The sequence below is a fragment of the Vulpes lagopus genome, chromosome 11, assembly GCF_018345385.1.
Source record: "Vulpes lagopus strain Blue_001 chromosome 11, ASM1834538v1, whole genome shotgun sequence".
NCBI classification, from domain to species: domain Eukaryota; kingdom Metazoa; phylum Chordata; class Mammalia; order Carnivora; family Canidae; genus Vulpes; species Vulpes lagopus.
Genome location: NC_054834.1, coordinates 84,532,365 through 84,550,663, shown reverse-complemented (window position 1 = coordinate 84,550,663; position 18,299 = coordinate 84,532,365). Strand labels below are relative to the sequence as shown.

The window sequence follows — 18,299 nt, the reverse complement described above, 5'->3', positions numbered from 1 at the left end:
TGTTGGCAAAGATAAAGACAAGACACCTTCTAGGAGAAATATCTAACTCTGTTTTTATGTTTACTTTCTGAATATTCAATTTTATTCTGTAGCTGTGCTTTCAGCACTAAAGAATCATGCAACTAAAACAAAGGGCAGCTGATCACATTTGTATTTGTTAGCCAACATGTCTTGCCCTTCCCTAATAGCACCTGTTCAGGTTTACACCTAGCAACTGTCAGTGTCCATAAACTCTGTGATCAAACAAAAGGGAACTTTGATATGCCTGAATTTGAATGGTATGATCATTAAATATTTTTTTGGATGGAGTATGGAAAATCATTGTGCAGCAAAGAAGTTGTTTGTGGTAATTCCAATTTTTGTCTATTCTCAAATTGGTATTGGTAAATATCATCTTAATAAAATATAGTCAATTCATGCTATCCAGTCTGAGTAAATATTGATATGTATTAATGACATATCATATATTATCGGTTTCACACAATTAGGACAAAATGTAAAATGATAGAGTTTGACACAAATGATAGGTTGAATATAATGATAATGTTATCATTTATCACAATGTCAATAAATCAGTTTGAATCATCTTATAACAATTATATAGAATTACTACTTAATAGAAAGTTTTAGTTAATTGAATTCCAAGTAATAACAATTTTTGATACTTTAGATCAGGATTTCTCAACCTTAGCACTACTAACGTTTTGGGCCAGATAATTCTGTGCTAGGAATGTTCTATGCGTTGGAGAAGTTTAGCAGCATTCCTGGACCTATCTCTGCATTGCTAAGATCAAAATAGTTAAAATAAAATAATACATGAATGATATATATAATAGAACTTCTATAGAAAATGGCTGCATAGGCATATTAAAAAAAAAGAAAGTTATGCCCTTTTCCATTTAAATGAACAAAAAGAACCAAGAATAAAAGAGAGAATCCCACTTTTACTGAAACAAAAAAAGGCTTCTAACTTATACTACTAGCTATAGTTCCACTCATCCTTATTGTTAGGTTTAAATTTTATTTTTAAGCAATGTTATAATAAAGAACCTACTTTCATTTCTGCAGACTAGATTTCAAAAGTAGATTGTAAGATCCAAGTATATGTATGTATATTTTTTATTTTAATGACTATTTCCTGGAAAAGACCTTCAATAAGTGATATGTAGAGACTGCTCATTTTGCTTTCTGGGTTTCACTTGCTTTAGTCCTGAATCAAGTTATAACGACAGAAAGAAATATACATAGGGTTCATAATTTATTATCCCAAAAAGAGTAATGACTATTATTTATTGAATATTTTTATGCCAGGTACTCAGCTAAAGTGCTTATCTATGTTATATCCCCAAATTATTTTTGCTGTGGAGTACAAAAGCAAATTAAAAAAAAAAAAACCTTTCCGAGACACCTGGGTGGCTCTTTAGCGCTGCCTTTGCTTTGTACCAGGGTGTGATCCAGGGGTACCAGGATCTAACCCTACATCCGACTTCCTGCATGGAGCCTGCTTCTCCTTCTGCCTGTGTCTCTGCCTCTCTCTGTCTGTGTCTCTCATGAATAAATAAAAATAAAATCTTAAAAAAAGCCTTTTTATTATTTTTTAAAATACTACACTTAATTAGTACATTTTAAAATTCTTTAAGATGGTGAGGTTACCAGCTATAAATTTTTTAAAATAACCTTTTTCTGTAAGCTCTACCTAGGTAAAGGATGCATATTTTTTGTATGTAGTAAAATGAGACTTGTTGGTGAAAACAATTAATGGAGAAAATGTCAGTATGGGCCTTGCCAACAGACCAGCCACACGTCTCCAAGCTCATTGGTGACTGTTTGATGACCCAAAACCTGCCCTTTAAGCATTAGTTTCATGTAACCATCAGGATCAACTACACTTTTCCATGATGAATGCTGATGAAGAAAAAGAAAAGTTCTTTAAGAATATGGACATGCTCATTTTAACAGTATCATCATCTGTAAAGATGATCGACAGTGGTGCCAGAATATGAAGAGAAGTTTTTGAATTTATATATGACTGAGGGGGAATCCCTGGGTGGCTCAGTGGTTTAGTGCCTGCCTTCGGCACGGGGTGTGATCCTGGAGACCTGGGATCAGGTCCCACATCGGGCTCCCTGCCTGGAGCCTGCTTCTCCCTCTGCCTGTGTCTCTGCCTCTCTCTCTCTCTCTCTCTCTCTCTCTCTCTCTCTGTGTCTCATGAATAAATAAATCTTAAGAAAAAAAAAAGCAGTTCTATATATGATTGGGAAACTTTCTTAAATGGTTACCAATGATGCTATGTGTCAATCTGAGATAACCTTTTATTATATGTATCGATCTTATGAGAAAAATCATCTAGATACTATATGGATTAAATCAATATTTATATATTAACCCAGCATTATTTTAATTGGCCAATATTTTTAAATCAAACTATTTTTCTTAGAAAATATAAAGTAATTATGTAATTTGCTTGTAGAATTCCATACAGAAACCTTTTTTATGGTTAGATTTCATGGTGAAAGTTTACTTGTGGTTGATCGTAAGTTCAGTTGTAAATGAGCAGTATCTTTTTTTTGTTTCATCCTATAAATTGTGTACTTATTAAAGCAGTTGTGAACTTCGTGTTTTTCTTGCCTACCTGTAGGATCAGTGTATGCAAAGTATTAAAATAAGCATAACCTATTCTAGATTTTAAAAATTTATTGGGATAACATTCGAAATTAGTTTCACTGGTAGAGTATGATGGATATTACAAAATGATCATCACAGTAAGCCTACTTAACATTCATCATCACACAGTTACAAATTTTTTTTCTAGTGATGAGGACTTTTAAGATCTACTTTCTTAGCAACTTTCAAGTAAACACTCTAGTATTACTAAGAACAATCACCATGCTGTACATTATATCCCATGACTTATTTTATTTTTTAAGATTTTACTTAGTTATTCATGAGAGACACAGAGAGAGATGCAGAGACATGGACAGAGGGAGAAACAGGCTTCTCACAGGGAACCCAGTGTGGGACTCGATCCCTGGACCCAGGATCACACCCTGAGCTCAACCACTGAGAGCCACGCAGGTGCGCCTCCCATGACTTACATATTTTAAAACTGGAAGTTTGCACCTTTTGATCCTCCTTCACCTATTTCTACTGTAGATTTTTAATGACAACATAAACTTGCAATAAGGCCATTGTAAAATTGTACCTAAAATAGCTAAGTAGATAAATAAAGATACATGTAAGTGGCTCAGTCATTATAAATGGGTCATACTAAAGCCATTTTAACTATAGTTCAAACTTGATGTTACTAACTGTTCTAAAACATATTTATCTTTTTGGTGAGGGAGAAGTGCTTGCTGTGATAGAGATTACCAGGTCAGATTCTTGGATGCTTAAGACTTACCCGACTTGGAATTAGGAGATGCAAATGTGGTGTTGTTTTCTTGACTTGTTAAGATAATATGGGTATTATGTTGTAAGTGAATAGATGATGAGGTGATTTAGGAAGAATAAGAAGCTAATATGTTACATGCAAGTCTATTAAAATAAGGTTTGGTATACTTAAGATTAATCTCATTTCATAAATTTGTGTTTTAAATTATACTTCTGTTTTTATTCCATATTTTATCTTTCTGAAGAACACGTTTTGAAATTATTTCATATTTTATAAAAGTATGCTTAAATGTTTGACTTATTTTAATAAGATATATTTAATTCTTTGAATAATTCCACTATCTAATACTGAGAATTAACATTTTTCTCCCTCTTATAGACATGGAGTCTGGAGAACGGTTACCATCCTCAACAGCCTCCTCTACTACACCTTCATCTTCTCTACCTTCTGTGGCTTCATCAGTTTCAAAAGGCGGCCTTTCCACGGGAGCTGCTTCACTTAGCTCTACAATCAACCCATGTGGTGAATACCCTTTATTAACTCAGTTTTAGAATGCCATCCATTTACTAATTTGCATTCATAGTGTTTAATTGAACTCTAAATAAAATGTTTTCATTATCTCTGTTGACCTGTTGAATAATAACTAGGTTAAACATCCAGTTTGTGCTTTTTCTGGATTTTACCAGCAAACTGAGGTTGCACTTTTCATGCTTATTAGAGTTCGCTTTGAGAGTTTCATCGTAACATCTTATTTGACCATTTCAATTAATAAATGAGCACACACAAAATGTTCAAAACAATAGGCCCATGAGGGAGTGAAGAAATACAAAGGAGTCCTTGGTGGTAAGATTAGGTACCAATGCTATGGACCTTTTATTCTAAATGTGCTTCTGGTATTTGAAATATCCTTCTCCAAACTGCGACTACCCCAGTTCATAGATGTTTACTAAGGGAGATCATTTACTCAATGGAAAATATTTTAAAAATTAATAGCCTGACAAGTTTCTTTTCACATGAACAAAGTTTAGATTGCTAAAAAGACAATAATAAGAGTTTTATTTCAGAAGTGAAAATATCATAAATTTTATTATGTAGAAGGTGTTTTTAATTACTGCCCAAAATCACTCTTTGCCCAAACACAGGTTTGATAGAATACATCCTTTTTTCTTTTTTGAAAAAAGAAAACACGTTAAGTGTGATTAACTTATTCCTTTATCAGTAGGAAGCTTTTTAACCTTAAATATTTTTTGTCTTATAGATTATTTCATGTTTATAAGCAGTAGAACTAAATGATATCTCACTTTTTTAAAATTAGATTTAAAATTTTGGATAAATGAAATGCATATATATGGAATGTGTTGACAAAATACATTAGTAAATTGTCAAACATATATTTGTTCAGTTATTCTTTTTAATCAGTGGAATAACAAGAAGAATGTCATTTTGTCATTGATTTATCAGAATAATTTTCTCTAAAATTGGTGATTATAAAATAACTAGGAAAAAATAATCTTTTATTAAAATAAAATCCCTGTTCTCCTGCACTCTGTGCAGTCTTGGTTAAGTCCTTGTACAATTTCATGCACACTTCCCTTATATATGAAATGATGAATGCCTTTGATGATATGCTGTGTTCAAAAATAGTGATGCTATTTTATCTTAAGTTTATCTAAATGATTGCACACAATTGTACCTCTGTAATTATTTTCCCCTGCTTTTTATAATTCTTCTTCCCTTTGTTGTCAACTTATTTCAGTGGATCTTCTAATCTGCTATGTAACTTTGTATTTACTTCTGAGTTAGTCTTTATATAATGTTTCTAGAGAATTTTTTTTTAATATTGAAGATTTCATTCTTGAGTTTTCTGGATACTTTGCTGTTACCAATTTCTCATTTTTCTAAATTAGTGACACACGAATTACCTTGATTAGTCACATATTAGGCACTATTTTTTGTTAGCAGTAGTTGGAAGTTGCAAAAGGGGTGGAGTATGCTGAGTTGCTGAGTGGCATCAGAAATTTCCTCGTCTAGAAAGGAATTCATTTTTGTCATTTATTTACCAACTGAAAAAATTCTAGACTTTTTATGTTAAGAATGGAAGCATATTTTATTTCTGTGTTTATTCAGGAGTATATCAGTTATTAACACATTATACTTTCAGTATATATAGCATGAGTTTTTTAAACTTCCTAAGAAAATGCTTTGTTTTTGTTTTTAACTTTCACAGTGTTATGATTTATGTTTAAAGTTTTATATTAGCTTCCAATTGATAAGTTGCTTAAGAGAATACTCAGTTGTCCCACAGAGCTCTATGTATCATATTTTCCCGTCTTCTCTTATTTGACTCATTCTTTTTGACACATTCATTCTGATAATTCTCTTCCTTTACGAAAAAGATTGCAAAGTGTTAATGGACCTGAACTCTTTGTCTTAATAAACAAGTTAAATCTCCTCAATTTGTTTGATGTAAGAGACAACAAGAACAGTTTTCATCTTTAAAATGTCAAAACCTCAACAGTTCTTTAGTGGCTCCTTTGAGGACATTCTGTTGTCTTAAACAGTTATTTTAATTGGCCTTTCTCTGTCATCTTCATTAATGGTATGTCTATAGGAATTCTGAGTTACAAAGGATGTAATTCAAGCCTGCTTTCAAACTTTGATCAACTAATTTTTTTGAGAGAATACTTTGTCAGGGCTTGGGATTAAACCTACCTACAAGTTAGTCTGTCACTATTATGGATGCTGGCAGAAGACTTGAAACTCCTGGGTCAGAAGTTTTATTACTTACCGTCATAGCAAATAACACAAATATCATGTTGGCATTGGCTCCCCACACCTCCCAAGTCCCACAGAGGCAACACAGTGCCCCAGTTGAATTTTATAAATGCAGTGGATTTGTGTCACAGCTGAAGAATACTGAACTTGGGGAATCCATTGCTTTCATAAAAATAGAAGCATATGCACTCTTCATCTTTAAGATGTTGCTTCATCCTTTAGGGTTGCTCCTTGCAAATGCATTCCTGAGAAACAGCCTCCTTAAAGGGTGGTCTAGGCTTTGCGTTCTTAGCCTACCCAGCAATAATATGCAGAGACCTGGGATAATTGCATTTTACACACCTTTAATTTTATTATGGTAACTAGGATAGAAAACAAAATTTCAATAATGATTGATCTAAGGCTATCTGCATATGGGTTTTGTTGTTTTTATCAGAAGAGTAATATTTCTTCCCCCTTTAAGGCATGATTTTTACAAAATAACTTGCCTACTTCTAAGAAAATAGTTCGGGATAGCTTTCAGTAAATGTATTGGTACAATAAACAAAAAGTAACTAAAATATCAAAACGTAGGTTTTAAAAAGTGAAGAGGTGTTAGCTAAAGAAAGCCAATGTTATTGAACAAAAAACAACAAATTAGCCACTAAGAATAAAAGAAAACAATGGTTTGCATGACTCACACACCACTGCTAGTAAGCATATCAGTTCCTCAGAAGAAAACGAAACGTTTTTTCTGGCCCTGAATAGTATAGGAAATGTCACCAGAACCTTTGTATAAAAAGCCAAATAATGGACAGTATCCCATATGCCAGTTTCACAGATATTTACAGTATTCCACATATTGGTTCTGAATGAAAGTTAAAAGAATAATAGTTCCACAATTAAACCTTACCAAATTTGTTTGAAATTTGTGGTCATTGCCCTAATACAAAGAGAGAACTTTGAGAAATTTCAGTTGTAGTTAAACTGTGTCATAGACTACTGGTTTTCTTTTTCTTTTTTTTTTTTTTTTTTGTTTTCATTTTTTAAAAAATGATTTTATTTATTTATTCCTGAGAGACACAGAGAGAGGCAGAGACACAGGCAGAGGGAGAAGCAGGCTCCATGCAGGGAGCCTGACGTGGGACTTGATCCCGGAATTCCAGGATCACGCCCTGAACTGAAGGCAAACGCTTAACCGCTGAGCCACCCAGGCATCCCAGACCACTGGTTTTCAACCCATTTTTGAGGGCAGAACCTTCAAACAAAGGCTTATAAAAATGCTGAATATATAAAACATAGAGGCTGTTTAAAACTTCTCTGGCTAAAGCCTGAGTATGCCAACTTTTCTTAGAAAAATTAAAGAGGCCGATTTACACATGCATCTTAATTACAGGCCACCTCCCTCTACAGATGCCAAATCATAGTATATTGAGGAAATGCAAGTTAACCAGTAAAGCCCTCAATTTAGGGTATGTGTTAGTTCTGACAATGCTTAACTATGAATAGGAAAACATGGCAATTAAACACATAAGCTAATAGAAAGGCAGTTTTGGAGTGGGGAATGCCATCACAGACCTGGGCTCCTAATTTTACATTCTGTCTTCTAGATTATGGGACTTTCATGCTCACATGTGTATCCGGTGACTGTAAGAGAGCTGATCCACATACAGCACTATTTTCCAGGAAGGAGGAAGGGGGGGTGGGGGTGGAGCAAAAGTTGCATGCCAGCTTACTTTGGCCCCTATTAAGGAGCTTTCCCAGAAACCCCATCCAGAGATTTCCACTTACATCTCTTTTGTCGGAATGATAATCTCGGCTTCAAGGAAGTTCAGGAAAACTAGTTTTTTGCTGAACATATTGCCATCCTGAAGAAAATAGAGTTATTAAGGAAGAAGAGAATGGATAGGCAATATCTACTATGGCTAAGTGGAACCAGAGGGTTGGGAGGTCAAGCTGGAGAATAGGCTAACGTCAGATTATTTAGAACTTCACGTGTTATGCTTAGGAATTTAGGCAAAATAAACTATTGATTAAAGATTTTGCAACTGAAATATCTTGAAATTGAATCTTGGTTTATCTGCATATTAACAATGTGAATTTGGATAAATTTCTTAATCCTCTCTGAGCTTTAGTTGCCTCATCTATAAAATGGATATAATTCTACCCATTTTTCAGCACTATAAGGATAAACAAAATAATGCCTGACATATAGTAAGGACTTAGTAAATTATAACCATTATTTTTATTTACACTTCATCCAAGTGGAAGGGTTTTTTATGATCACACAGCTTTGAAAATGAAAGCTTGAGCATCGTGTCAAATATCAGTTTACAATGGGAATGAGACTAGAGACAAATACTTTTATTTATCTGGGTGGGAAATTATATGGACCAAAATTAAGGAGTTACTGGAGATGGAGAAAGAAGTTGCAGAGATATTTAGGGAGTAGAGTGTTATGGGATATAATGACTACTCAAATTTGGCAAGGCAATGGTTAGAGAGAGAGAGCAGCCCTGACATGACTTGAATAACTGGGTCAGGAGTGATGTAATGAGAAATGTGGAGGAGGAAGTTTTAAAGGATAAAAGGCTCAGTTATCTTTTTGCATGTTGTATTTAATGGAATATACATCCATTTATGTATCCACACTGGTGTTGGTGGATATTTGAGTTGTTTTTGCCATTGTTATGACCATTAAACATGGATTCCAGTGCACATAAGCATACATTTTTGAAAATGTCTTCAACTTTACAAGTAGTACTAATTTATTTTTCCACCAGCTGTGTATTAAAATTCCTGATGCTTGTCATCCATGCTAACTAACACTTCTCATTGGCCAGCCTTTTTGATTTTTGTCAATGCTATATATAAAGTAATGTCTCATTAAGGTTCCTTTTAATTTTTTTTAGCCTTTTGGATTTCTTCTTTTTTTAAGTGATTATCTAAGGCTTTGGGACATGTTTCTATTGGTTGGTATATCCTTTTCCTATCGATTTATGAGTATTTTGGATGCTGGTCCTTTTGTCAGTTATATTTGTGGAAGATATCTTTTCCCAGTCTGTAGTGTGTCTTTTATTCTAAATTGTCTTTTGGTTAACAGAACTTCCAATTTTAATGTAGTCAGATTTATCAATATTTTTATTTATGCTTATCCTTTTTGTCTTAAGAACTCTTTTACCTTCAAGGTCATACATCTATGTTTTTAAGGATTTTACTTTCCTTTAGTATTACTTTGAAAAGTTTATGGTTATCCGATATCAGGCCGGTTGTGATAGACTGAATTGGCTTTTTGATTTTGGGCCTGTTACCAGTGGGGTTGTTGGTTGATTTGTCAGTTCAGCTCATGATAACATAGACCACTAAAGCAATTTAAGCCCAAAGAGATTTAATACTGGGAACAGAGGTGCTTATGAAATTATTGAGGAGCCGGTCCCTCATCCCCACAAATGATTTCAGGGCATTAACTATTGAATTGGCCTGCTTAAGGAACACTCTGGTTCAGTCAGGACACCACTGTTCCAACTGATGACTCCATGGGTCATACCACATTAGCTGCAATCCAGTAGTCAGGAACCACTGTCATAACAGCCTCCAAGGTTGATCTGTGTTGCCTGCTAGAGCTGCACCAGCAAAAAAACATACCTCATGTGCTACTAATCTGCCAACTTAACTCAGTTTTTAATTCTTTCCAAATACCTCTGATTGTCAGAATCTAAATTATATCCAGAATCCTGGCTGTACAAGAGACTGATAAATGTAGTTTTTAGTTGCCCAGCTTCTGCATTGCAGGAAAGTACACTGAAAGGAGGTTAGAACAAATGCTAAATGAGCCAATTACTTATCCACTTGAACTTACCTAGTGATAGGCCCTCTGCCTATCTCCCAACCAGTGAAGTGTAATAAACTCCTGATACATATAGATGAGCTTTGTTACAGTTTCAGCAGTATTTTTCATTTTTCTTCAGAACATTTAATAGCTCATATATACTTAGTACAAATGTCTTTTGAAGGGTGCCTAGGTGGCTCAGTTGGTTAAGCATCAGACTTCAGCTCAGGTCATTATCTCAGGGTCCTGGGATCCAGCCCCTAGTCAGGCTAAGTGCTCAGTGGGGAGTCTGCTTTTCCCTTTCCCTCTATCTCCCTCTGCCTCTCTCCAGCTTGTGCTTGTGCTTGTTCTCTCTCTCAAATAAATAAATAAAATCTTGAAGAAGCAAAACAAATCTCTTTTGAGATTTGTCAGAAATGACATAGTTGACCTCTTTCTCCTTGAAAACCTGTTTTGAGGAAAAGTCAACCTGATATTATTTCTTCCTTAAATTTTTGATAGAATCCACCAGTGAAGTCATCTAGGTTTCTAAGGTTTGGGTGTTGTTGTTTTAATTGTTGTTGGAAGATACTGAAACATGAGTTCAACTTTTTAAATATCAATGTAAAACTGATCAGGTTATCTTTTTCTTCTTTAGTGAGCCTTGGAATTTGTCTTTCAAGGAATTTATCCATTCCATCTAAATCATTGAATTTATGAGCACATTATTGGTCCAAATAATTTGTACCCCATGGGATGTGTGGGTGGCTCAGTGGTTGAGCATCTGCCTTTGGCTCAGGGCGTGATCCTGGAGTTCTGAAATGGAGTCCCACATGGGGCTTCCTGCAAGGAGCCTGCTTCTCCCTCTATGTCTCTGCCTCTCTCTCTCTCTATCTCTCTGTGTGTCTCTCATGAATAAATAAATAAAATCTTTTTAAAAAATAATTTGTGCCCTTTTTTCTTTGTGACTAGAAGTTTATCAATATTTTTGAGGTTTATTAATATTAATCCTTTTGAGTAGCTTTTTCATTGATTTTTCTCAGTTTTCTGTTTTCTTGATTTCTATCCTTTATTATCTCCCTGTTTTTCTAGGAATGTGATTTTTTTGTGATTTATTGAAGGGAAAACTTAGATAATTTATATAAGACCGTTTTCTTATAAATATATGCATTTACTGATATAAATTTTCCTGTTAAGTACTTTAATAGCTCTATCCCACAAACTTTGATTTGTTTTCATTATCATTCTAGTGAAAATAATTTTCTTTAAGATTTTATTTATTTATTCATGAGAGACATAGAGGGAGAAGCAGGCTCCCTGCAAGGAGCCTGATAAAGGATTCGACCCCAGGACCCCGGGATCATGACCCGAGCCAAAGGCGGATGCTCAGCCACTAAGCCACACAAGAATCCCACCTAGTGAAAATAATTTCTATTTTCCTTTGTGAATTTTTTGACCTATGGGTTATTTAGAAGTCAATAAATTGACATTTTTATTTTTTTAAATTGATGTCCATTTTAGTGTCATTGTAATAAAAAAACATACTGACGATGATCTGTTCCGTTTTTGGCTTTCCACTGTTGAATTTTTAGACTGTTGCCCTGTGTGTCTCCTCTGTGCCTGTGAAAATTGTCAGGTCAGCCAAGTACTTAGGCCAGATGAGTCTTATTCTTTCTGGTTTCCTTGCTCCTAAGATTACCCTCTACTTTCCAGCTGCTCCGCCAGCTTTGGACTCTGTACTCTGACATTTCAGGCTTTCTGCTGTCCAAGCTAATCATAGTGAAGGAATGTACTCAGTTAAGAAATATATCAAACTCAACTGATATGCCGTGTGTAACAATGGCTTTCAAGAATAGATTTTTCTATGTTCTCTACTAGCTGTTCTGCGGGGCCCCTGGGGTCCTTCCCCATACATGCACAGTGTACTTGTAGCTAGGCATTTAGATAGTTTAAGATCTGAATTTGAGCCTCATTCTTTCTATGGTTTGCTCACTGCCAGAATTTCCCCTTTAAATTTCCTGATGTCGTTTTATATCCCGTTTTTATAATTATTTTCTATGGATAGTTAATATGACCTCTACACTACTACTACAATATTACCTGAAGTTGTCCCCCACAAACAAATCACTTTAAAAAAAATTCACTTAAGACCCCAGGAGTGATATATGACTCAGTCTAGTCAATCCAAATATCATATTTCCTAGGCAGTAGTGATTGGGCACATGATGTAAGTCAGACTAATCAAAGACAAAGAAATTCTATTCTGGGATTTTTATTGGTGAGAAAGGTTAGCCTTTTGTCCCACAAACCTAGGAGAAAGGGCTCATTTGAGGACATGGAGCCAAGAGAAGAAAAAGAAATTAAGTACTGGTAGACTTTGAATCAGTCTTCCTTATCTAAAGTGAGCCTTTCCAAAAGTTTTTAAGTTATATGAATTAATACATTCATCTTTTCACTTAGCCATTTTGAATTGGGTGTTTGGTACCTTTTGACCTGATGCACCCTCCATGGTCTAATCTTGGCCTACTTAAGATTTATCTGGTACTGTTCTAATTCTGGTCCCATTATTGTTCAGACTCCCTGGCCTTTCACTTCTTCAGATATAAAACATTCTTTCCCAAATCAGGATCTCAAACATGCCCTCCCTCTGTCTGGAAGATCTTCATGTGGCTGAATTTTTCCTTTTTTTTTTTTAAAGATTTTATTTATTTATTCATAGACACACACACAGAGAGAGAGAAGCAGAGACACAGGCAGAGGGAGAAGCAGGCTCCATGCAGGAAGCCTGACATGGGACTCGATCCCTGGTCTCCAGGATCACATCCCAGGCTGCAGGCGGAGCTAAACCACTGCGCCACGGGGGCTGCCCTGATTTTTTTCTTAAGCTTGTTCTCAGGTTAAATGTCTTGAGACATTGATTGGAGAATTCTCTTCTTTCTATAGTGTCTAGGTAATTGTTCTACTATTGTATATTTTTGTCCCTAATAATTTCCTCCATCATACTCTTCACAATGTATAATTATACATTTGGTGTTATTTTGGTTATTTGTTCCTTTTTCTACATATAAAGGATGGGAGCTATATCTGCTTTCTTTTATAAGCATATATCCAGTCAGTACCTGGCACAAAATATATGCCCAAGAAGTAATTTTTGAAGAAAGGAAGGAGATGAACTTGTAGGTCTTGGATTTGAAAATTAGATAAAATAAAGTATCTTTAATAAGTTTTCTAGGCCATGCTATATTTTGTTCTGGTAGTACCAAATGACTATGCAGATTTTAGTGAGGAATGGGCATTATGAGCCATGGTAAGGAATCTTAAAGGATCAATCGACCTCACTGAAAAGGGAATGAATAAATAAAACCCTGCAAGTCCAAAATTATTATTTTCTTAGAACTTCTTACTTAAAAGATAACCACTGCTTAAATTTACAATCACTAGAGAATCATCAAGAAAATGAGACAGGTCTATGATTATGGGTTTAAGAATAAAGCCAAGGTTTCATTCCAGTTTCCTTTAGTATTTATGTTACAGTATGAGTAACTATTACAACATTTTAGTTGATTTGTCTATAGTGTAGATATCTATAAATTTCATAAAGACTTTCAAATGTTCAGCTGGATAGCCTTCCTCCCACTCAGTGGGTTTATTTTTGAAATATTTTACTTTGACTTTTATGAGTAGAACTTTATAATTTTAATGTAGAATTTTAACTGTAAATTACTACAGAAAAGTAATGCCTTCAAATCAGTTTAAGTACTCATAAAAATAAACCCAATATTATAGATTAAATTTTATTTTCTTCCAAAAAAAGATATACTGGAGTCCTAACTCCCAGTATCTCTGAATGTGACCTATTTGGATATAGAGTCCTTACAGAGGATCAAGTTATGATGAATTATTAGGGTGAGTTTTAAACCAGTATTACTGGTTTCCTTATAAAAGCAGAAACTTGGACACAGAGACATTGCACATGGTGAGGACATAGGAAGAACACCTGAGGTTACCAAAAGCTAAGAGAGAAGCATGTGGCTGAATTTTCTTAGTACCTTCAGAGGGAGCATGGCCCTGTCAACTCTTTGATTTCAGACTTTGAACCTCTGGAATTGTGAGATAATACATTGTGTTCTAAGCCACTCAGTGTGATACTTCATTATGGCATCCCCAGCAAATTAATATACCCCGTATGTTTTTCAAGGTGATTTTTAATAATTTTTACTTATTGTAATAATTTTTTATTTATTGAAACAGGTAAGAATTTAGAATTTGATCATTTTTTTAGTTATCTTTTTTCTATTTCATTATTAAAATAAAGCTGCATTTGAAGATAAAGAATATATAAAATATTGTATATTTTTACCATTTTTATCCATGAACTCTAAATCCTTTCACTGGTGTAACAAAAATGCTTATTACGAAAGAGGCACTGCTCCTATCTTTACCAAGAGTCATTTGCTAAACTGAATTAAAAGCTGTTTCCATGCCCAGTGTTAGAGTAGCTCCTTTCATTCCCAAGGTTACTTAGGCTTTTAATGACTTGTTTTCTAATAACAACAAACAACAACAACAACAAAAACCCTGTTTTAAGGGAAAATAGTAACTTTACATAGACCCTAAGCAGATCACAACTTAATCAAATGTTTGAAGTTAGTATCACCAGTACACATAGCAACATCTTGGACCCCAGATATGTTGCACCGAGAAAGGTGTCTTGCTTCTCCTTCTATGATGCATAACCTCCTCTAATCATGAGAAAGCATCAGACAAACCCCATATTGGGAGATATTCTACAAAATATTGGACCAGTATTCTTCAGTGTATCAATATCATGAGAGGTAAGACTGAGGAACTGTCACAAAGAAGAGAAAATTAAGGAGATACAGCAACTAAAACTGATAAGATCTGAATAAGTTTTAAGTTTTAGTTAATTAATCAAGATTAATTTCCTAGTTTGAAAATTATTTTTTGTCATGTAAGATGTTAACATAGGGGAGGTTCGGATTCTACTAATTTTGTAACACATGAGAATCCTAAAATCTCAAAATACGTGCTTAAAAATAAAAATAAAGACATTATTTCCACGACATGCATCTTTTTAAAATATTAAAATGTAGGGGTTAACTGAGAAAGTTTTGAGACTGCAGCAATGAAATGAAGATTATTTGCAGGAAATATTTTGTCACCAATAACTATAGAATTATTTGTTCTCTAATCAAAGTTCAAGTTTATAGTTTATACATTTTGAGTTCCAGAATATTTGAAGATGAATATATTTAAGAATTTTAATATGTGAGCCAGTAATCTGAGCATCTCTTTAATTTACAGTAATTTTGGTGATGTTCAATTTTGTTTTTACATTCATTCATTACTAGCGTTAAAATACACCCATAACCCTTATTTGAATGTGCTGCCATTTTTGATGATTAGCATACCTTACAGGTTGTATTACTAGGGGCTGATTTTGCAATGCTGTAAAATTATGCTTATGATTTTAAAGAACTAGAGACAAGAGTTTGAAGACATGTTGCAACAAGTTTGGGAAGCAATGGAAGATTAAAGACCTTTTTCTTTCCAGCGCACAAAAAGCAACATTTGTGGAGTTCTATCATAGTAATCAGTCTCCTTGATTTTAAAAAGATTAGATGCTTCAGCATACTTCTTATAATTATTTTCTTTAATTGGCTATCTGGACTTTTTCTGACTGTGAGGAGATCTTGTTCACTGGTAGTTCAGGTTCAAGGCATTATTATAGTATTTATGCTATTTTGTTCTTGTGGGAGAAAAACCCTTATTGTGTTGTATCATGAAGTTCACTAACATTAATAAAGATACTTGCAGTTACCACGCCTTATTACTGAGACACGGACATATAACTACTTTAAATCATTTATACATAGATTGGCTAGCAGAATTTGAAAAGCTGTGCTAAATGGTGTTCAGCTTATTAAGTCAGAATTTAGGTATTACAGATGTGTATTAATATTTATTATGGAAAATTTGCACATTTTTACCTGCCTGTTAAAAACTAAAAGTTGGATTTATAATATTGAAACTATATTTGCATTTTTTAAAAAAGATTTTTATTTATTTATTTGTTCATGAGAGACACCCAGAGAGAGAGAGGCAGAGACATAGGCAGAGAGAGAAACAGGCTCCAGGAAGGAAGCCCGATGTAGGACTCAATCCTGGGACTGCAGGATCACACCCTGGGCTGAAGGCAGACGCTAACTGCTGAACCACCCAGGCATCCCTATGTTTTAATGTTAATATCTGTTAAAAAAAATAAGTGTACTCTTCTAAAAGTATTATTATTTTATGATATAATTTATTAGGTTGCAAATGTTTTCTCTGAGCAAAATTTAAGTTTTAATCATAACACGTTATTTGGGAGCATCTTCTGATATTAGATATATTAATATAGAAAAATTACTTCTACAAAAATAGAACATTCTAATATCCAAATAATGTTATTTTGTAGTTGTAAGATTAATAGAACCTGTCTTGACTCCTGTTGTATTTTGTTTCATGTAAGACAATATCATTCTGCTTTTTTTATTAATACAGAATATGTTTTGTCTTAAATGTAGTTGTAGCATTCACTGAGCCACCACCAGTTCATGAGCAAACATCACCTTGGCAACAGTAACTTAAAATTTCAAGCCAACTAAAGGCTAAGGATATTTTTCTGGCAATGGAACCCAGGGTATAATCTAAACAGCACCCCCTGCTGTATAAGAAGATTAAAGTACAATGTAGATGTCACTAAATAAGCTTCTAATTTTCCAAAGAGCTTTGAGTACCATTATGAATTTTTTTTATAATTGGTGCAGGGAAAAAATTATGAGATATACAGTTGACCCTTGAACAACATAGGTTTGAACTATGTGGTCCCCTTATGGACACATTTTTTTTCAATAAGTACAGTATTGTACTATAAATGTACTTTCTCTTACGATTTTCTTAACATTTTCTCTAGCTTATTTTATTGTTAGAATGTGGTATAGGATATAGACAACATACAAAATATGTGTTAATTGACTGTTGATGTTGTCACTAAGGCTTCCAGGCAACAGTAGGCTATTAGTAAAGTTTTGGGAGGAGTGGAAAGTTATAGGTGGATTTTCAACTGCAGGGCGTGGAGGAACAGTTGGCACCCCTTACCTCTACCTTGTGCAAGGATCAACTGTATTTTTAACCATTTAAAGAATAATTCCTGGGATGCCTGGGTGGCTCAGTTGGCTAAGCATCTGCCTTTGGCTCAGGTCATGATCCCAGGGTCCTGGTATGGAGCCCTGCTTTGGGCTCCCTGCTCAGTGGAGAGTCAGCTGCTCCCTTTCTCTCTGCTTCTCTCTCCACCCCCTCCACCCCCACCTCATGCTTTATCTCACTTGTGCTCTCTCTCTCAAATGGGTAAATAAAATCTTTAAAAAATAATAAAAATAAAAATAAAGAATAATTCCTGGTTGTTCTAGCCTTTTAAAAGAAGAAAGAAACAAAACTATCATTTGTCTGTGGCAGGTATTAGGAAAGGTTGCCCTTGCAACTGATAACAGTATGTTTTATGCAGTGTTTTGTAGAGAATAAAAATGATTAAGAGATGGCCTTTTCCTTTATAACTTTATACTCTAGTAATGGTATGATAAAAGATAGCAAGTAATCATGAAAGTTCAAAGAAACCTCAAAACATGTCTGGGAAATTCAAGGATACTTCTTAGGCAATATGTTTTTGAGATGGTTAGGATAGATAGGATTATATGAGGCAAAAGAAGTCAAAAAGCATGTTACATAGGCGGGAGTGGGGGGTGAGGTGTGAAGTGGAGAAATAATGTGACCAAAAATACAACAGTGGGAAACATTTGTTAAGTACTAATACCTCACACTTTGCAGGTATTGGGGATACTGAGATAAATGAAATTCAGTTTTTGTTCTCAAAACGCTAAAATCCTAGCTTACAATTTATTTGCATAGAAGTGATAGTTAAAACAGTATTTCTCAGAAATACTAAGAAAGAAAGCATACAGAAAAAAATATAGATAGCTGGACAAAATCCTTAAAAATGCTTACTTTTTAGAAAAGAAAATCCGATAAAGCAGACCAGAAATATTATTAAGAGATATAGTTAAGAAGAAGATCAAGACAGTTCCGTGACCTGGAGCTTAAGGGTTTTGTAAACATGGGTTTTGTGTTGTTGTTGTTTCAGTCCCTCACCCTCCCTCCCTTCCCTGAATGTTGGTTTTAATAAGGCAGAGGCACTCAGCAATGCCAGATTTATAGAGAAGTTAAAAATGAGACAAGAAGGCAGCCTGGGTGGCTCAGGTTTAGCACTGCCTTTGGCCCAGGGCGTGA

The 18,299-nt window shown here is 34.5% G+C and overlaps 1 protein-coding gene across 28 annotated transcripts in view; it reads left to right on the top strand.

The window, feature by feature from the left end:
• BAZ2B (bromodomain adjacent to zinc finger domain 2B) overlaps window positions 1-18,299 on the top strand; it is a 391,511-nt gene that overhangs the window by 255,514 nt on the left and 117,698 nt on the right. For 27 of the 28 annotated variants that reach the window (XM_041721661.1, XM_041721659.1, XM_041721668.1 and 24 more), the window contains one exon: window positions 3,770-3,913. In XM_041721661.1, coding sequence (XP_041577595.1) covers window positions 3,772-3,913 — 142 coding nt within the window. In that variant the 5' untranslated portion in view covers window positions 3,770-3,771. Of the gene's footprint in view, window positions 1-3,023; window positions 3,076-3,769; window positions 3,914-18,299 lie in introns of those variants that run through there. The other variant, XM_041721650.1, reaches the window with a different exon arrangement.